The 19,009-nt window shown below is 37.8% G+C and overlaps 1 protein-coding gene and 1 non-coding gene across 2 annotated transcripts; both read left to right on the top strand.

Moving 5' to 3' along the window:
• The first annotated feature begins 27 nt into the window (after positions 1 to 27).
• On the top strand, positions 28 to 17,091 carry LOC124168821 (T-complex protein 1 subunit theta). Its single transcript, XM_046547148.1, has 8 exons — positions 28 to 136; positions 660 to 830; positions 909 to 1,040; positions 2,567 to 2,968; positions 8,565 to 8,810; positions 9,729 to 9,932; positions 15,277 to 15,513; positions 16,687 to 17,091. The coding sequence occupies exons 1-8, from the start codon at positions 77 to 79 to the stop codon at positions 16,876 to 16,878; spliced, it is 1,644 nt and encodes a 547-aa protein (XP_046403104.1). The 5' UTR covers positions 28 to 76; the 3' UTR covers positions 16,879 to 17,091.
• Trnas-gga lies at positions 7,867 to 7,939 on the top strand. Its single transcript has one exon. It is a non-coding gene; the product is annotated as a tRNA-Ser (tRNA).
• Positions 17,092 to 19,009: the final 1,918 nt, after the last annotated feature.

The following is a 19,009-nucleotide window of genomic DNA, read 5'->3' on the forward strand; positions in this document are numbered from 1 at the left end:
TTCAATCGAATCAGTTTGACATATCGAGGTATCGCAGCTTTTCTGAAGTTCTTGAAATATCCATCACGCCGTAATAATGGCTATGCACGTGCCGAAAGTTCCGGGCTTTGCCCAAATGATGAAGGATGGTGCTCGGGTATGAGAGTTTCATTGAAATCATATTATGTAAAATTTTATATTTTCAGTCCCTATATTACAGCTTCTTTTGCCGTACTTCTTAATTGATGTCGTCATGTTATCCGCCGCCCACACCGTGGGTGTTATTTCCCCGTTAATTTAAAGTTTAATTGACGATTTAGTTATATTATATTGAATTAGGGGTACATGCTTTGTACTCTTTAACTTCTGGTGCCGGTTTCGAATAAATTCTTGAAGTAAGTGACAGGAGGCCTACCATGTAATTGCGGCTTCTCGAATGTGCCAGAGGAGATATGCTTTTCAGTTTAGTTCTCTAAAAATACATAAACAAAATGCCTCTTTTTTGATTTGAGATGTTTTCGAGATCTTTAACTTCTCATTTTGATTCAAGTTACCATGCTCTTATGTTATCAGTAATTTTATTTGCATACCTCGAGAGGTTATTGCGGCTGAAACACCTTTGAACTGTGATTATGGTGGTCAAAAACGAAAAGAAATAATCAATTGTGTTTTCGTTTCAGTATTTTTCCGGGCTTGAGGAAGCAGTATATAGGAACATCAGTGCTTGCAAGCAACTATCTCACACGCTAAGAACTGCTTATGGCCCAAATGGAATGAATAAAATGGTTATCAACCATTTAGAAAAAATATTCGTCACTAGTGATGCAGCCACAATAATTAAGGAACTGGAGGTAGGGGCGGTAGTTGTTTTTGGTTACTGTCTTGCCGCTGGTGGATTTTAGTTGTTCATGGAATTCCCTTAATTTAAGGTTGAGCATCCGGCTGCTAGACTTATGGTACAGGCCTCACAAATTCAGGAGCAAGAAATAGGAGATGGTACTAACTTCGTCATCATCTTCGCCGGAGCTCTCCTTGAAGCTGCTGAAGATTTGCTTAGAATGGTCAGTAAACACCGATTTCATCTTCGTTCAACTTGTCTCCTTTAGCCATGAAAACTTGTCGTGTTCATGTTATACTTATCTATATTTATCCGCAATATTTTATATTGTTATGGGTCTATATCATGTAGTCAGACTTTCCAGCAGGTATGAATTCCAAAATTTTGGTTCATGTGGAACTCTTTTCGGTACATAAATTCTACATCTTTTCTATTGGGTTGGCTTGAAATGCCTACGAGAAGAGTGTGGCAAGATGAGACACTCCAGTGGCTGTGGCCTGCTGGAAAGTCAGTTGCTCTCAGACATTCGTTTTGCCCTCATCATGAATCAGCTTGCTATTTTGCTGCAAAGGTCTCTTTTTAACAAGGCGGGTGTTTGACATTTGGATCTCTGAATTCAATCAAATTTCGACGATTTTCAACTAAATGAATGACAAAAAATTGAAGCACAACAAGGGAATCAAGTTTAGAGAAAGTGCATAAATATGTATATGGTGAGGGCAGAGCTCACTCCGGGCACAAGCATGTGAAGGTTACTCATTCAGAGAAAGGGGTCCAAACATCTCGGGCAGGATTTGAACTCAAGGTCATTTGATCACCAGCTTAGGACTTGACCCACTAAGCTACCACATACCCCTTAAGGCTGCTATACACGCTTAATGATCATGCAAATGGAATCATTCGCCGTGTAAAACGGAAAAATTTGCGAATGAATAGTCATGCACATGATCATTCTGTGAAAATTAGAACATTTCTATTTTGCTCGCATGATCCTGTGAATGATCACGTGATCATTTGGCATGATAATTCACTGTGTTTAGCAGCCTTAACAAGCATGACTGTAGCCATGAAAAATTAATTTTGGGGGAGGTCAAGTGGAGGTTCATGTAAGCGCAGGCATGCAGCTAGAAATTTGTTATGAGGAGTGCATGGGAGGTATGCGGGTTGCCTACACTAGGTATTTTATTGTCAATACCTATGCATTGTGGAACTCTACTTTTCATTAAGTTAGCTATGTATATATCTCATTTGCATAATGCTGAAAGTTCATCTGTACTTTTTGGCAGAAATTATAGAATGTAAGTAATTCCATTAAAAAGTAGGCTACCATGTTCTCTCGTATTTATGTGATGTAAAACCATTTTTCTCATTATTATATGAAAATTAATGCACTTATGACGTTGCATTGCCGAGTATTTTTTTCTACTTTGTTGAAAGACATTAAAAATAATGTTTTCTTGCTTCTTATAATTTTAATGGTACTTAAAGCTTGTACGTGGTGGAAGGGCTCCATATTATCAATAATCTAATAATTTATTGAGGCAAATTCCTCTAATCTGTGCTCGCAAGAACCTGTAAGAAATACATTATACATGCATTTCATGGACAAAAATAGCACGTAATGATTGAAAAGAGACATTGAAAAAGTCATGTGAAATGAATGATTTCATCTGGGAATTGGAAATTGCTAATCTTGTAACAACCCTGATGTTAACCATCTGTTCATATTGCCATTGTGCTCAATTGCAGGGCCTCACCCCATCAGAAATTGTGGATGGTTATGAACAGGCTCTTGACAAGGCTCTAGAAGTCCTACCCAGCTTGGCGTGCTACGAAGTAAAGGATATCACTGATTTGAAAGATGTGACCAAGGGTTTACGCACAGCGATTGCCAGCAAGCAGTATGGCAACGAAGATTTTCTCACAGGGCTAATCGCTGGTGCCTGTGTCTCAATCATCCCGGAGAAGGCCACCTCTTTCAACGTGGACAATATCCGTGTCACAAAAATTTTGGGATGTGGAGTAAACAGTTCGAAAGTGGTTCAAGGAATGGTGTTCAAAAGGGGTGTCGAGGGTGACGTCACGAAGAAGCACAAGGCAAAGATTGCTGTGTACACATGTGCGGTGGACATAATGCAAACTGAAACGAAGGTTGGTGGGAATTTTATTGATATATTGAAGTTTTTTACCTGTTGAAGTAGGTGTGCGTGGGAAATTGGCAATTTTATTTCAACCATCATCCACTTTCTAATCATGTACTTCCCTTTTCAATTCACAAAAAGACCTAATCCCTTTCATTCCTTTTATAAATATTATTCCCTTCCTCCCCAAACCCTGCCTACCAAGCATTCTCCCCTCCTGGATGGTTTTTAACATCCCCTCCGGGCTCTAGTCTTGCTCCATCTAAACCTGTAAAATGTGGAAGGGAGAAGGTAGAATGATTTTGGTATTACTCAGGTTATTGCTCAATGAGATAGTCAACACATTCTCTACGGGCATCATCATTGAATGTGGTCCATCTCTTATGGTCTGGTTACATGATACATTTGCACGTAGGAGTTAATGTATCATGTAATCAGGCATGTACGATTTTGCTAGGAATAGACATGTTAAAATGCATGAACCAAATTAGAATAGGTTCTATTTTCTGTTCATGTATTCTCAAAATTTGGGTGGTTACCGAGTGAATTTTCATGTCCATTCTCCCTCATCCATGCTTATAGATATTAACTAGAGATGGGTCGAATACCAGATTTCTCAAACTCGAATATCGAATTCGAATATCAAATCATTGCTTGAATATTCGAATACCTTGAATACTAGAATTGAGCAAGGATATTAAATGTACGTTTTTCCTTCTATTTCCCTTGATGAATGTATGAATAGAAAGGTATACAGTGGAACCTTGATCTATCGTTTATCAGGGGGGACAAAAAAAACGATGAATGCAGGAATGTTTGACTAGGTTGCCTTCTTCTTCAATTATTTTCAGTCCATCTTTGGAAGTTCTCACGAGATAAGCAGATGAATTCGAATTGCTAGCAGGGAGAAACCAAATATCTTGAGAAAATATCCCTTCGTCTGTGACTCTGACAATAGAGATCAGTGGGGGAGAAAGAAGGAAGGGTGAAACATGATTCTATTATTCTCGTGTAACTTGATATTTTCTAGGGATGAGTCGATTCCAAATGTCGATTCTCTATTCTACCGATTCTCGGGCACGGAATCGGAATCGAGAATCGATCGCTTAAAGTCGATTCCGATTCCATCGATTCCAGGAAGATATATGTTATGAGCATAGACTATAAGTTTGGAGCATAAAGGCTGCCACACACCTAAGCGGCTGCGGTGTCAGCCTTGCCCACACGGAGAATACGCCTGGCACGCGGGTGCTGCGACGAACATGCCTAAGAGGCCTCGGAAACGTGAAAATGTCGGCAAGAGCGACAAACCGACAAACCCTGAAATGCCTCGTGTTTATGAGCAAGTCTCAGAGAAAAAAATTGGGAGACCACGGGATCGGGAAGCATTGCATGCGTTTTTCGTTCTTTTATTAACTGCTGGTCACGGCAAATCAAATTATTGCGATTATGAATCACATTCGGAGAATTCATCTGGACCACTAATTTTAAAGTATAATGTATCGATAGATATGTTTTTATTTTCGAATGTTATTTGAAGTCTGATGAAAATAAAAACGTGCAGAGAGCGAGTTTTCCTGTGAAAAAAAGTTTCTTTTAAATACGCGCTGGGAGCGGTTTAAAAATAATAATAAAAAAAAATAGACACATTCGCGATTGTATAGCCCAGTTTTATCAATGCAACCCTTGAGAAAGTTGATACTTGCTTGGCATAAGCCGCTGCGGCCTCCGGGGGGACTCGACAGTTTGCGTTCGGCCGCCACCTCGCACCGGCAAGGCTGCTCTGGTATATATGGACGCAATGAACGCTACAATATTGTTTAGCCACCGCGGCCAATCGAGAATGTAGCCACCGCGGCTATTGTTATTTATAGGGCTGGTCGGATCGGATACCTCGGATCGAAATATCTACGGATATTGTCATTCATCGGATACATTGGATCCAAAGTCGCGGAAGACATCTGATCTGGATCCGAAATTTTAAATAATAGCTTCAGTGAATGCAACGCCCCATAATGGTGGAAAGAGTTCCGATTCTCTCTTCGAATGCGCCGTCGCATGCGATTCTTGTCCTATTCATGAACCATTTTTGTTTGAAAGCTCTCGCAGAGGTTACGAGTAGAATTTCAGCCGTGGCCAGGATTTTCAGCCTGAAAATAATAAAGGAAAAATACGACTGGCACATAGTGTGACTCTTCCCAAGAGATTGAACAATCATTGGGGGAATCTCAGTGCCATAGGATAATAACCACCTCTCCTTTACGCGCTCCCTATCCAGGGGGAGGGTCCGGACCCCCCCTCCCCGAAATATAAAAACACAATTATTGTCCTTCACAAAAGAAAACAAAATGTTGAAAAATCACCACCTCTCCTTTATGCGCTTCTGCTGCCCACCCCTTCCTAATGCTGAGCGGTTGAGCACCTCGTCGCACGTGACGTTAATGCCGTTTTAAATACTGTTAATTGTGTTGCTGATTGCGCAGTTGCAATTTAATTTAATGATACACCGATAAAAATGTCTTTCATTGTGAATAAACTTTTCCATTGAGATAAGGAGAACCAATGAATGCCGTGTGCGTGCACTGTGGCATACGAGGGTGGTTTGAAAAGTTCTCGGAATCACCATGATTTATCAGTGCTAGTGCTACGAACTTTTCACGTGATATCCATAGGACTATTCTCTGTAAACACATGCCACGCCAATGCTCGTGGAAAAGAACTGTGTCGGTGGTGTGACTTTTTTGTTGTTCCCGCATAGTGATTTGCGAAGATGGAAAAAATCAAAATTCGTGCAATGAGTAAGTACTTCGTAGAAATAGGTATGAAAGCAAAGGACATTCATGCCGATTTCCAGAATACACCATGGAACTCTGCTCCTCACAGTCAGCTGTTGCCAAGAGGACAAAAGAATTTAAATTTGGTCGGGGGAGCTTAGATGATGGTCCGCGCAAAGGTCGACCAAGAAGTGTCACTACTCCAGAAATCATTGCAAAAGTGCACAAAATGATAATGGAGAAACACCGATTGAAAGCGTGTAAAATTGATCTTGCTTGCCAGATGTCATATAAAAGGGTATATTATGTTTTAACGGAAAAATTAGAAATGAAAAAATTATCTGTAAGATGAGTGCTGTGACTCTTGACGCTGGATCAAAAACGCATGGACATAAGAATGGACATATCGGAACAATGTTTGACCCATTTTGGGGAAAACGAACAAGTTTTTTTGTACTAGTGTGTGACCAAAGATGGAACTTGGGTCCATTACTATTCACCAGAGACAAAAACTCAGCCAAAGCTGTGGAAGCATGATGATTATCCATCATCAAAGAATGAAAGACAATTCTTTTGACTGGAAAGGTCATTGCGTCAGTGTTCTGGGATGTGAAGGGGATGCTGTTTATAGATTATCTCCCTACTAGGCAAACAATTACTAGAGGATACTTGCTAATCTCTTGGACCAATTGCAACATAATATATACGAAAAAAGGCCAGGTTTAGCAAGAAATAAAGTCATCTTTCATCAATGCAATGCGCGCCTGCACACATCTCCTGTCGCCATGGCATAATAGCACGAATTACGGTATTAATTGTTACCACTTCCGCTTTATTCACCTCATGTGCCTCCGTCAGACTTCCATCTCTTCCCAAAACTGAAATTTTTTGGTGGTGGACCTGGTAGATAAAATGATTTACTTCAAATGAAGAACTGATAGCCGGATTTGACAACTGTTTTGTAGGCCTAGAGATATCTCATTTTCTGTATGTGATCAAGGCACTAGAATATCGTTGGACCAAATGTAGTAACCTACAAGGAGACTATATTGAAAAATAAAATGAGTTTCAGTGATGTAAGGACATTTTCTCTATTCCATTCCGAGAACATTTCAAACCACCCTCGTAAATTATCGCGAGGATGTGCTAAATCCACCTCACCATACTGAAGTATTTTCGGGTGAAACACAAGTCCGTATGCAATGAGAAAATAAAATTCGGGGGAAACGTGCATGAGGAAAATTTGAATTCAGTCGATGGCAGGGAGGTAGCCAGGAATTTTGTTAAGGGGTGGTCCAAAACCAGGGGGGAAAATTTTTAAACAACAGGGTACACAGGAGAGGGTTTCAAACTAATTTTAACACCCTTCATAATAGAAAAAACTTCATGGTGAAATAAAAACACAGTACTATTCCACAAACTTATATTTTTGCAGTCTACTAGTTTCAACGTTTACACCATTTTTTAAATATTTTGTTTCCTTTTATGAAGGAAAGTAATTGTGTTTTTATATTTTTGGGGGTCCTCTTGCTATGCCACTGGTCAGTGGTTCATCCTAAGATTTTTCCTATTTTCATTTCCAAACCCAAGCATAACAGTTTAGGTCCTGAGCATGTAAAGATGTTTTAAAAAAACAACATGAAAGCCTATAAAAAAGATTTTTAATTTATAAAAATATTAAAATGTGTATGAAAATCTAAAAAGCATTCCATTAATTGTATGTACCCAGAATAAACTTGAATAATGACTTTGTTTAATGGCAGGAATTTGAAAATGCATTTGGAATCGAAAATATCCAATTTGAAAGATCAGGCCCCAAAAATCCTGGATCCGTCCATCCCTAGTTATTTTATTCTATTCAATTCTTAAATTTTAATGATAGCAATGCTATATAAACAGCCGGAGAGCAGGCCCAGACATAGAACACATAGAGGTGTTCGCTCTTGACTAGTTTTAAAGTATACCGGGACTAGCCGCGGTGATAACTTTTACGGGAGTCACCCGCAATGCACAATCGTGTGAAAGATCCACAGAGGCTGTGCGCACAACTTGGACTGCTAGTGGCATCATATGCCCCGCAGTCCAGCAACACCTTGTCCGGTAGTGTCCGCAAATATCCACAGGGAAGAATGACGCCTTGGTAGCTTAACTGGCTAAAGCACTCGATCGGAAATCGGGGGATCCGGGTTCGAATCCCGGTCAAGGCGAATGATTTTTTCTCTGTGGATCTTTCGCACGATTGTGCATTGCGGGTGACTACTGTAAAAGTTATCACCGTGGCTAGTCCCGGTATACTTAAAAACTCCGTGTTCCTAATTTCCAAGCTTTGCAGTGCACAACCGTGCTCTGTGATCACGGATCCACGTCCTGCAGCTGTTGCCACCCGGGCAACTTGTGAGAGACGCCACTCACAGTGGTTCTGAAGCATTCGTGCAAACCTCTTTTCTGCATCCGTGATCAGGCAGCCACGGATGCTTGGTTTTCGAAACCAGGTCTTATATGAAGCAGTAGGATTACAAGTACAATCATGTTATTGCCGCTAAGAAGATCGCGGTCTTGCAAAGAAAGCTTTCAATGAGTCCAGGAAGCACTCTTAAATATAAGATTAAGTGCATAAATAACAATATGTACATTGTTTGTTCTCCGTAAATTATGATTATCACGAGATATTTAAGTGAAAGTTTGGGTTATCTGTGTTTTCTGATTATTTGTGATGTCTTTTCCCATCTTTAGCCCAGATAATCAGGAGAGTACTGTAGATGGTTATATATGAGTTGGTAGAAAAAGCTAATTTTTATTATTATTTATATTATTATGCATTTTACATTGCAGGGTACTGTTCTGATCAAGAGTGCTGCAGAACTTCTCGACTTCAGCAGAGGTGAAGAGTCTGGGCTTGAAACTCAGATCAAGGCCATTGCTGATGCTGGGGCCGACGTTGTGGTTGCTGGAGGAAAGTTTGGTGACATGGCACTACACTATTTAAATAAATTTGGTGTTATGGCTGTTAGGTTAAATAGTAAATTTGACTTGAGGCGTCTGTGCAAAACCGTTGGAGCCACAGCACTCCCAAGGCTGGTAAGTGAGAATTTCTTGAGAAGTGATTTCATTCTCGGAATTTATTTCACGAATAGATCTTATCATTATGAAATGAAGGCATTCGTAAAATGGGTTTAATCGTGTAAAGAATTATTCAGGGATTTATCCTGCTCCTTGCTTTTTACGTCAGCTGATAGTTTCATTATCATTTTGATTTTTCATCTGGTGTCCTCGTTCTGTAATCAATATTATTATCAATGGGATATGGTAACTACACTTAATTTTTTACCTGGAAGAATGTTTTAATATGGCTAATAGAGAAACATAGGCTGCCGAACTAAGGCAATGCCGCACCTAATTCCAAACCATTTTTCATTTTAATCCACTGGTTTCCTCACATAATTGCATTATCCTGAGAAACAAACTGAGTAAAATGAAAAAGTTTTAGAACAGTAGTGAGTATTTAGCTATTAGACGTCAAGCTCTATTGTGAATAGTCTGTTTAATGGTTGTCGCAATGCAATGCTCAATGCACGATAACATATCTTGTGAATTTTACGAGTTAGGTTTTCATTTAAAGGCTTTTAAGGCTACTCTTAGCTGGTGTTAACTTGCTGCACAAAACCATTACTGCTTGATGGTACTTTTTCAAAATGATTATTGTTGCCCTATGAGAACCTCTGCTTGATCATCTCCAATGCATTTTTTTACATTTTCTAATTTACTTAGTTTAATTTGTGTAATTAATCCTCTGGTTTTATGATCTTCCATGTTGAGTTTGATTAGTTCTAGATTTATTCCAAGTTCATCTTTTGAGCTCTTCTCTTCCTTTTATGTATGGAGCTAATATTTTATTTTAACTTACACGTAATAATACCTCATTTAATTTGCTCTTTTAATTTTCTTTACTAAATAGTGCAAAGTTTTCCTGAAGTCAATGTATGTATTATTTTTCAGACTCCACCGACAAAGGAAGAGATGGGATATGCAGACTCAGTGGCTGTGGATGAAATTGGAGAGACTTCAGTGGTGGTTTTCAAGAATGAGGCTCGTGAATCTCGAATATCTACAATCGTTGTCCGAGGCTCTACTGATAATTACATGGATGACATCGAACGAGCTATTGATGATGGAGTGAATACATTCAAGGGAATCACAAAGGTTGGTTTTCTCGTAATTGTTCTACCAAGCTAAGGGTTGCACTTATTTACCGTCAACATAATTTACTATTTAATTGATAACCTCAGTGAGTGGATAGCTGGATAATTCATTAAACTGTAATGTCAGTCATATGGTTAGTAATGTTCAATCTATGCTTCTGCTCCTTCGTTTGGAATCAGCACTTACGAAAATTCATTCCAAGACACTCACTTGATTATACCCAATCTTTGAGTTGTGTTATCTTTACTGCTCTGTATGAATCATAGGCACCTGCTTCCTCAAGGATCCTACGTGAGTATGGATGAGGTACTCTTTCAGTTGTGATTAGTTTTTCCAAGAATATGTTGCCGGACACCCTTTTGTTTATTTCCCCGACTCACCCCATATTGTTGCATCTCTACTGGCGTCACCATAGAATCGCTGTCAAGGCGAATGATTTTTTTCTCTTGTGGATTTTTTGCGAAATTTAGTTCTGTTCAGGTTTCTCGGGTTAACAGATTTGAGTAAAACTTAATTGATTAAGTAATTGGGCTTTATTGCCAACAAAGAAAATACATTCCCTTGCTACACACCATGGCCCCCTGGGCCCATGGTAACACACCAGGCTCACATACCAACACATACAGAGTGACTGCGAGAGACTGACCAGACTGGCTCTCCCGCCAACTAACGTGCGTAACCAACGTGCGCTCACCAACGTGCGCACACCAACGTGCGCATGCGCATCAACAGTTTTGCGCAATATAGATGTACCACACATATATCCAACACACCTCCTTACATCTATATTGCACTTACACTAATTCAAACCCAACACATTTCGAAAACTTTCAAACTTTTGACGACACAAGGATTTAGTAAATACATCAGCAACATTATCCTCTGAATTTACCTTGACAATATCAATCATACCATCCCTAACACATTCATGCACATAATGGTAGTGTACCTCAATATGCTTTGAATTTTTAGTAAAATTACCATGCTTTGCAATATCAATTGCACCTGAATTATCTTCATAAACCTTCATTGGCTTTATTAATTGTACATCAAATGTACTCAATAACTCTTTTATAAATTTTAATTCACTCACTGCTTCTGACAAAGCCACATACTCTGCAAAAGTTGAAGCTTTCGTCACAGACTTTTGCTTTTTCGATTTCCAATATACAACATTCCCAAATAATCTTATAACATAACCTGTTGTGGATTTCCTATCCAAATAATCACCTGCCCAATCAGCATCAACATAACAATCAATAATATTTACACAATCATTCATTTTGTAACATAATTTCAAATCCTTTGTTAAAATTAAATATTTCAAAATTCTTAAAGCATACTTAAAATGCGTTTCATTATAACAATTTTGATATCTACTTAAGTAATTAACGCTGAAACTTATATATAATAAGGCACCAATTAAATTTCTGAATTTAATGTTTTTGTCACAGATATCCGCCTTCTCAATTTTTAAGTTTACTTCCATTGGTGTATTGTACAATTTACTATTTTCTAAATTATATTTCTTAACCAATGATTCAATATACTTGGTTTGATTTAATTTCAATTCATGCTTGTGGGACTCATATTCAATGGTAATCCCAAGATACTCTTTAACTTTCCCAAGATCTTTCATTTTAAATTTTTCAGATAGTAAGACTTTAACTTTCTGTATTTCTTTCTTATTTGCACCACAAATTAATAAATCATCAACAAAAATTAATAAATAAATAGAATCTTTTCCATTTCTAAGAGAATATAAGCAGGAATCAATATCACTTCTTTTAAAACCTAAATTTGCCAAAAATTCATCAAGGCATTCATACCAAGCTCTTGGACTTTCTCTTAAACCATATAAAGCTTTGAACAATTTACATACTCTTTTTGTACCATCTTCATAGCCTTTTGGTTGTTTAACATAAACTTCAGAAGTGACCTTGCCATTTAAAAAAGCAGTTTCCACATCCATTTGGTCGACTTCTAAACCCATCTGACAACAATATGACAAAAGAATTTTTAAAGTCTGCATTTTTGCTACGGGAGAATAAATATCATCAATTTCATCGGTTTGCTGGAAACCTCTCACAACTAATCTAGCCTTATAAGTTCCATCAGTTTTTTTTGTATACACCCATTTAACATCTAAGACTTTATTTTTAATATTTTTGACCAATTTCCAAGTGTTATTTTTAATTAAACAATCAATCTCTTTATCCATTGCCTTTTTCCATAATTTACTCTCGTTGGACTCAATCGCCTCCTCAAATGTATTTGGTACATCCGTTCTGCACATATTTACAAATATACCGCTATTGTACACATAATAATCATCAAGTTTCTTAGGAGGATTCCTGTCTCGTTGAGATCTACGAATTTCAGCTTCCCTCTTAGTGTCTGACTCTAATGATTCATTTTCAGAACTATCGTTAATTTCATCTTTCAAATCACTGTTTTCATTGTCCTCATGATCAGATTCATTCTCATTTAATCCAATACATACAACATTCTCTTCTACAATATCTACATGCCGTGCTACTATGACTGTACCATTTATTAGTACCCTGTATCCAACATTACTATAACCAATTAAAATACCCATATCTGCCTTTTTATCCCATTTTGAAGATCTTTTCTGTTCTGGAACTCTAACAAAAACAGTACTTCCGTACAAACGTAAATTGGAAACATCTGGTTTCTTACCGAAAAATATCTCATAGGGAGTTTTTCTTTCAATAGTATTGGCTAATGTACGATTTTTCAAATACGTTGCAGTAAATATAATTTCTGGCCAATACCTTTTGTGCACATTTGCTTCTGCTAACAAACAACGCGCCATATTCATTATGGTCCTGTTAAACCGTTCCGCTGTTCCATTCAGTTCATGTACATATGATGGACAATTGTTAATTACAATACCTCTCTCTCTGGTAAAATTATAAATGTCACCATTCAAATACTCCTTCCCATTATCACATCTCAAAAATTTTACCCTTTTACCTGTAAGATTTTCACATTCATTCACAAATTCAACAAGACAATCAAACACTTCAGTTTTAGATTTCATCGTATAAACTTTAGCAATCTTACTATAATCATCAATGAAAGAAACAAAATATTTTTCACCTTTAAGACCTGTGGTTTGGAAAGGTCCACAAACATCAGTATGAACAATTTCTAAAATATCTTTTGCTCTGTTCCTATTATTCTTAAATGGAACATTACTCATTTTGTTTTCAATACATAATTTACATTTCAAAAAGTCTGATTCAAGTTCACTCGGAATACCGTCCAGCAACTGATTTTTCACCAAAGTATTTAAATATTTAAAATTTACATGTCCCAATAAACGATGCCATTTTTCCTTTAGAGTCATAGAATCAACACTTTTATTTGCAACATTTACCAAAGTTCCTGATTTTACTTTGCTTTTCATAATGTATAAACCATTCACTTCCAAAGCTACTGCTGTAACATTACCTTTAAAATCAATAATTTTGGTCATTTTGCCTTTAGAAACAATTGTATTACCCACAGTTATTTTGCTGTAGCTAATCAGGTTTGATTGCATATCTTTAACATACAATACATTCTTCATATTAACTAAATTCTTCTTGCCAAAAGCATCAAAATAACTTAACACATTTCCGATTTTTGTGGCTTTTAGAATTTCATTATTACCCAAATGAACATTTATGGGTTGCTTCAGAACAATACATTTATCAAAATATCTATCATCATTAATGATGTGGTCTGTACAGCCACTATCAAGAAGCCACTTTATTTCATTACGATCTACATTACTTATCTCAGTGTTATGCACCGCACGATGAGCAACCGTTGTAAGCCATGCGCTGTATTCTTCATTCTTCTGTCCTTGGTCTGCGCATGCTCCGTGCCATACTCCGCGCTGCCCGCGATGAAAGCTGCCACGCCCCCTTACGAAGCCTCTTCTTCCGGATCCTTGTCTGCATCGTGATGAACGCCATGTGCCTCTGCTACTTGTCATTTGTCCACTACTTCTGCAATCTCTTCGTATATGTCCCACTTCACCACATTGGAAGCATGTTCGCTCTTGCCTATTTCTATCCGCCGCGAATGCGTTGCTTTTCCTAGCCGAAGTCTCGCATCTTTGATTTTTCAACTCAGCCATTTGAATTTTATTCCTCACATAGTCAGCTGTTTGATCCTCTTCTTTTAACGTGTCAATTAAATCACCAATGTAACTGTACGAGTCAGGCAACGTGTTCAACATATAATTTAATTTTTCCTTCTCTGAAACACTCGCGCCAGCGGTTTTCAACTCATTTACCAATTTTTCAAAGTCACTGAAAAATTTCGCCGAGTCACTGTAATCTCTAAGTCTCAGTCTTTCCAATTTATTTCTACACACAATCTGCAGTGCTGTTGACTCTTTCAGATATAAACTATCGAACTTCTTAATTATATCGTACGCCGTCGTTTTATCACATACAAATTCCAATTGCTTATTTGAAATAGCGCCGTATATATAGTTCATCGCCTTTAAATCATTTTCATCCCAATCCTCTTTGTCCGATGAAACTTTTCCTCTCATTATGACATTGTCACACTTTTTAAGTTTCAAAAATAATGTCACACGTTTCTTCCACATACCGTATTCTTCTCCGTCAAACACCGGTATAACCAAATCACTGTACTTCGCCATTTTACCGTCACTCGTACAATAACCAAGAAACCACCACGTGAACCACGGACTTCTGCTACCATGTTCAGGTTTCTCGGGTTAACAGATTTGAGTAAAACTTAATTGATTAAGTAATTGGGCTTTATTGCCAACAAAGAAAATACATTCCCTTGCTACACACCATGGCCCCCTGGGCCCATGGTAACACACCAGGCTCACATACCAACACATACAGAGTGACTGCGAGAGACTGACCAGACTGGCTCTCCCGCCAACTAACGTGCGTAACCAACGTGCGCTCACCAACGTGCGCACACCAACGTGCGCATGCGCATCAACAGTTTTGCGCAATATAGATGTACCACACATATATCCAACAAGTTCAGCTATTCAAAAATGGTATCTTTAAAGGAAAGATATTATTAATTAAAGGAAGTCTATTTTTGAGGTATAAGTCAGAAAATCCACAGCTATGGTGTTTACATAAAAAAAGTGCCTGAAAGGGTGTCCGTGTCTGTAAATGGGAGTGTCTTTATACTAGAGGTTTGGTCCTTGTGCAAATGCATATGCTTTTGTTGGGGAATGGAATACTGTCCTTACGTCAGAGGTATCTGTGAACAGAGGTTTCACTGTATTTAAGTCTGGTCTGCTGATTTTCCTTTATTTTTCAATTTTAAGGATGGAAGGTTTGTTCCTGGTGGTGGAGCTTGTGAAGTGGAACTTGCAAGGCAAATTGCCACTTATGGTGACACCTTGCCAGGCATGGACCAGTATGCAGTGAAGAGGTTTGCAACAGCCTTAGAGGTGTTCCCCAAGGCATTGGCTGAAAACACGGGCATTAAAGCGAATGAAGTGCTCTCAAAATTGTACGCTGCCCACGAAGAGGGAAAGAAGGAGTTTGGTTTTGATATTGAGGTAAGTTTTGGGAGTTTATTTATCAAGATGTTTGTGTATGTCTAAAATTTGAAGTCAAACATTTGTTTTTCTTATTTTACTGACAATAATTGGAGCATAAAATTGTGTAATTTCGGAGTTTGTTGTTACATCTTAATTTTTAAGGGAATGGTTGTGTATATTATTGAGAGGGTTGCATAGGAATGATAGATTTAAGAAAATTATATAATTTGGCTGGAAAATAGGTCTTGTACTCGTGTTTTTATCCAACAACCTTATTGCGAAGTTCGTTAATAGGAACCTCCCAAATTTTTGGTCCAATGAACTTCATAATAACAAGAGTACTGTACTCTGATAAAAAGTTATTTGGATTTTAATAAATTCTTGTCACTGAACTTATAAATGAGATTTTTTGTGTTAACCTTAGTCAAGGCAAATGATTTTCTAGTCTGTGGAAGTTGCGCTGTTTGAGCTCTTGAATCCAATAACATGTGCCCCAGTCTAGTTCACATTTTACCTCGTTAGAATTAGAAGAGTTAATCTTGTTGAAAGTTTTTGGTTCTGTGTTTTAATTATATAGATTGAAGTTTATATTTAGAATTATATAGTTTAAAGAATTCAAAGAATGCCAAATATACTCTTGGAGATGGTTGTCAGCATAATTTTTTTGTTGGTTGCTCTACCTGGGTGTTTGTGGACTCACGGAGTCCAGTAATTACTTCTTCATTTTATTTTTCAAAGTGGATAATCTTGCAACATTTGTCAATTTGGGTTACTTCTTTCTCCTGCACAACTTGTCTTATTCATAGCAAAATTTAATGTGGAGTGCCTAAGCCTACTTTAGGCTCTGTAGCTTTAAACTTCATTGTGAACCTTAATGCTCTGTTCTTCTTTTTCCTTACTTATTTTATAAATAAATATTTTCAGTAATTACATCAATGCTTAATGTGTCTAATTCTGTGATTGTGACTGGGAAAAACCAAAATTTACGTTTACTTTTCAAAAATTGGTTCACGTACAAATGGCAACTATGTATATGAACGGGAAATTGTAAATTAGCCTTTAAATCTGGTATCACACTTGAATTATATATTTTACTTAGGTGGAAAACTGCTCTATTTACTTATTTTTAGTGGATAAATTCATTGTAATATATATTCTTATTTGAGCATCATTTACTCTGTCACATTGCAGAGCACTGGTCAAAATCCAGTGAAGGATGTGGTGAAAGATGGCATTCTGGACCTGTATTTGACGAAGATGTGGGGTCTTAAGTATGCTACAGCAGCTGCGTGCACAATCCTCAAGGTGGACCAGATCATAATGGCCAAGCGAGCTGGTGGTCCAAAGCCACCAGCTGGTGGGCACAACAGTGACGACGAATAAGCCAATTTTGCAAACCACTTTGTTTCATTGAAACACCACCTCTGCATTTTAACTTTGATTCCAATCATACCACTGCTGCACTAAAATATCTCACCTTTTAAGTTTATAATGCAGAATATTTAATATTGAAATGCTTTAATAATTATTTGCTTTTACAAAAGCTGTCTGTTAATTAACATAAGTCTATCAGAAAAATAAATCAATTTTGTACAAGTGAGAAATTTCCTTGGTATTGAATAAGGTGTTAGATTCACAGGATTCCTGATTATATCTTCGTCTTCGAAAGCCACATTTTACATTATGAAATGTAGCATTGAGAAGAGTTATTGCTGTCTGTTATTATTGAATCTTGTGATACAGGGTGAGATTAAGGCACGCATTTCATAGGTATCATAATAATAACTGACAACTATTTAGCCACGAAACAATTAATGATGCTGGTCACTTGTGACCGGAATTGTTTTGTTTTCATATTGGTATACTTTTTGCTCACAATATTGTATTGATGGATTGATTTTGAAGTTTTTATCTTCACTTGTGATCCAGTGCGTGTTGTTGGGTCATACCCAAAATCTGCCCCGGGTGATGGGAAATTGACTTATTCTTTAATTTGTGGTTGTTACTCTTTGCAGCAAAAGTAGTAGTTCATTGAGTTATACAACTTGATCTGCCCATTCTCTGGATGGTAATGTATGAGGCATAGCCGAGTAGGTTGTAAATATACTGGAGGGGGCACCACCACTACTGGTTCCGAGCTTTGAGCGCAGTGTGGCAGGAATGGGGGTGCTTGGGACAGGACAGCCTACTTTGACCAAAATATTGATAACCCCATAAGAGTCAGTGCTAACTATTTGGTGAAATATTTGCTCATGATCGTTGTTACGTTAAAATATTGCAAATGAACATGGTAAACCTTTAATCTATCATTATGGGAAGGCTTCATGAAAATATGCCTCGAATATCTTTTCCCAAGGAAATATTATAGTTAATCACCTCTGTTCCGCTGTGCAACTTGCCAAAAATAACATTTTACAAGTTGAAAAATCCATTCCTCTGCACTTATATTGATCATTAATAAGATGACAGCCAATGGAAATCTTAAGATAGTGGACCGGTCGCAATAATAGTGCGAAAGTAAGTTCACGATGATATATTATCACCATGATATGACTATATGTACAGTTTAATATACACAGTAGTATGACGAACGATCGGAAAACTGCAACAAAAATCAAGAAGTAATTGCTGGATTTTCATTTTATAAATCGGAGGCGATTTAAGTAAGTACAGAAGCGATATAAGGAATAGAATTCTTGATCACATACGTACACTGTTTGAGACTGTCCGAAAATTGTCAAACCAAGGTTGTGGAATTCTGACCACGCTTTAAACTCGAATACAGCATCTCCAGATATTTAAAACCTTGGGAAATCATCCATTGCCAAGTCCTGCTCTTAAAATTAGGGAAGAATTTCAGGCTGCGTGCCGCTGTTGTGCGATAAGGTGGAGATATAAGTCAGCTAGTGGTGAGTCACCCCTTACTCTTAGTGGGAGTGTTGGTCGCATTTATGATGGGTTTGCTGTTGACGCTCCGCACAAAACAACCTTCCTCTCCCGCTCACAAATATTTTGAGAGTTTGGTGGCCCAAACTCCAAGATTGCCCATTGCACAGCAACATGATCTCTTTCTATAGCCATACTTCTGGATTTTAGGTGAGGCCCGCCAGTAGGGGTCCCTCTTTTGCCAGAATTGGGTGCAATGTCGTATGGTTGACCCACTGTGACTGAGACCACCAATTCATTATTGGAGACCTTTCTTGTGCTATTTTGAATGCAGCTCACACATTTGGTGTGTTACAAAACCTTACTTGCAGAGTTCACTTTAGATTGGAATTAGGTAACAAAATTTTTAAGTGAAAATTAATGGGGTTGGCACCACTGTGGCAGCACTCCCTGGGTTTCTTTTTATAGATGCTGAAAAATTTCCCCATTTCATTATGCTTCATAGCTACCCCCCACATACTTAAGTCTGTGATTATGGTGAACCCCATGTTCATGGGAGATATCTACAAACTCTGGTTAATTTGCCAACAAGGTTTGAGGATATACAGAATGACTGCTGGCTTTCCCG

The sequence above is a fragment of the Ischnura elegans genome, chromosome 12, assembly GCF_921293095.1.
Source record: "Ischnura elegans chromosome 12, ioIscEleg1.1, whole genome shotgun sequence".
NCBI lineage: Eukaryota > Metazoa > Arthropoda > Insecta > Odonata > Coenagrionidae > Ischnura > Ischnura elegans.

Coding starts and splice junctions, on each gene's coding strand:
- LOC124168821 (XM_046547148.1), top strand. CDS start 77: ATGGCTATGCACGTGCCGAAAGTTCCGGGCTTTGCCCAAATGATGAAG. Junction 2,969..8,564: donor TAATGCAAACTGAAACGAAG/GTTGGTGGGAAT, acceptor TTTACATTGCAG/GGTACTGTTCTGATCAAGAG. Junction 15,514..16,686: donor AGTTTGGTTTTGATATTGAG/GTAAGTTTTGGG, acceptor GTCACATTGCAG/AGCACTGGTCAAAATCCAGT.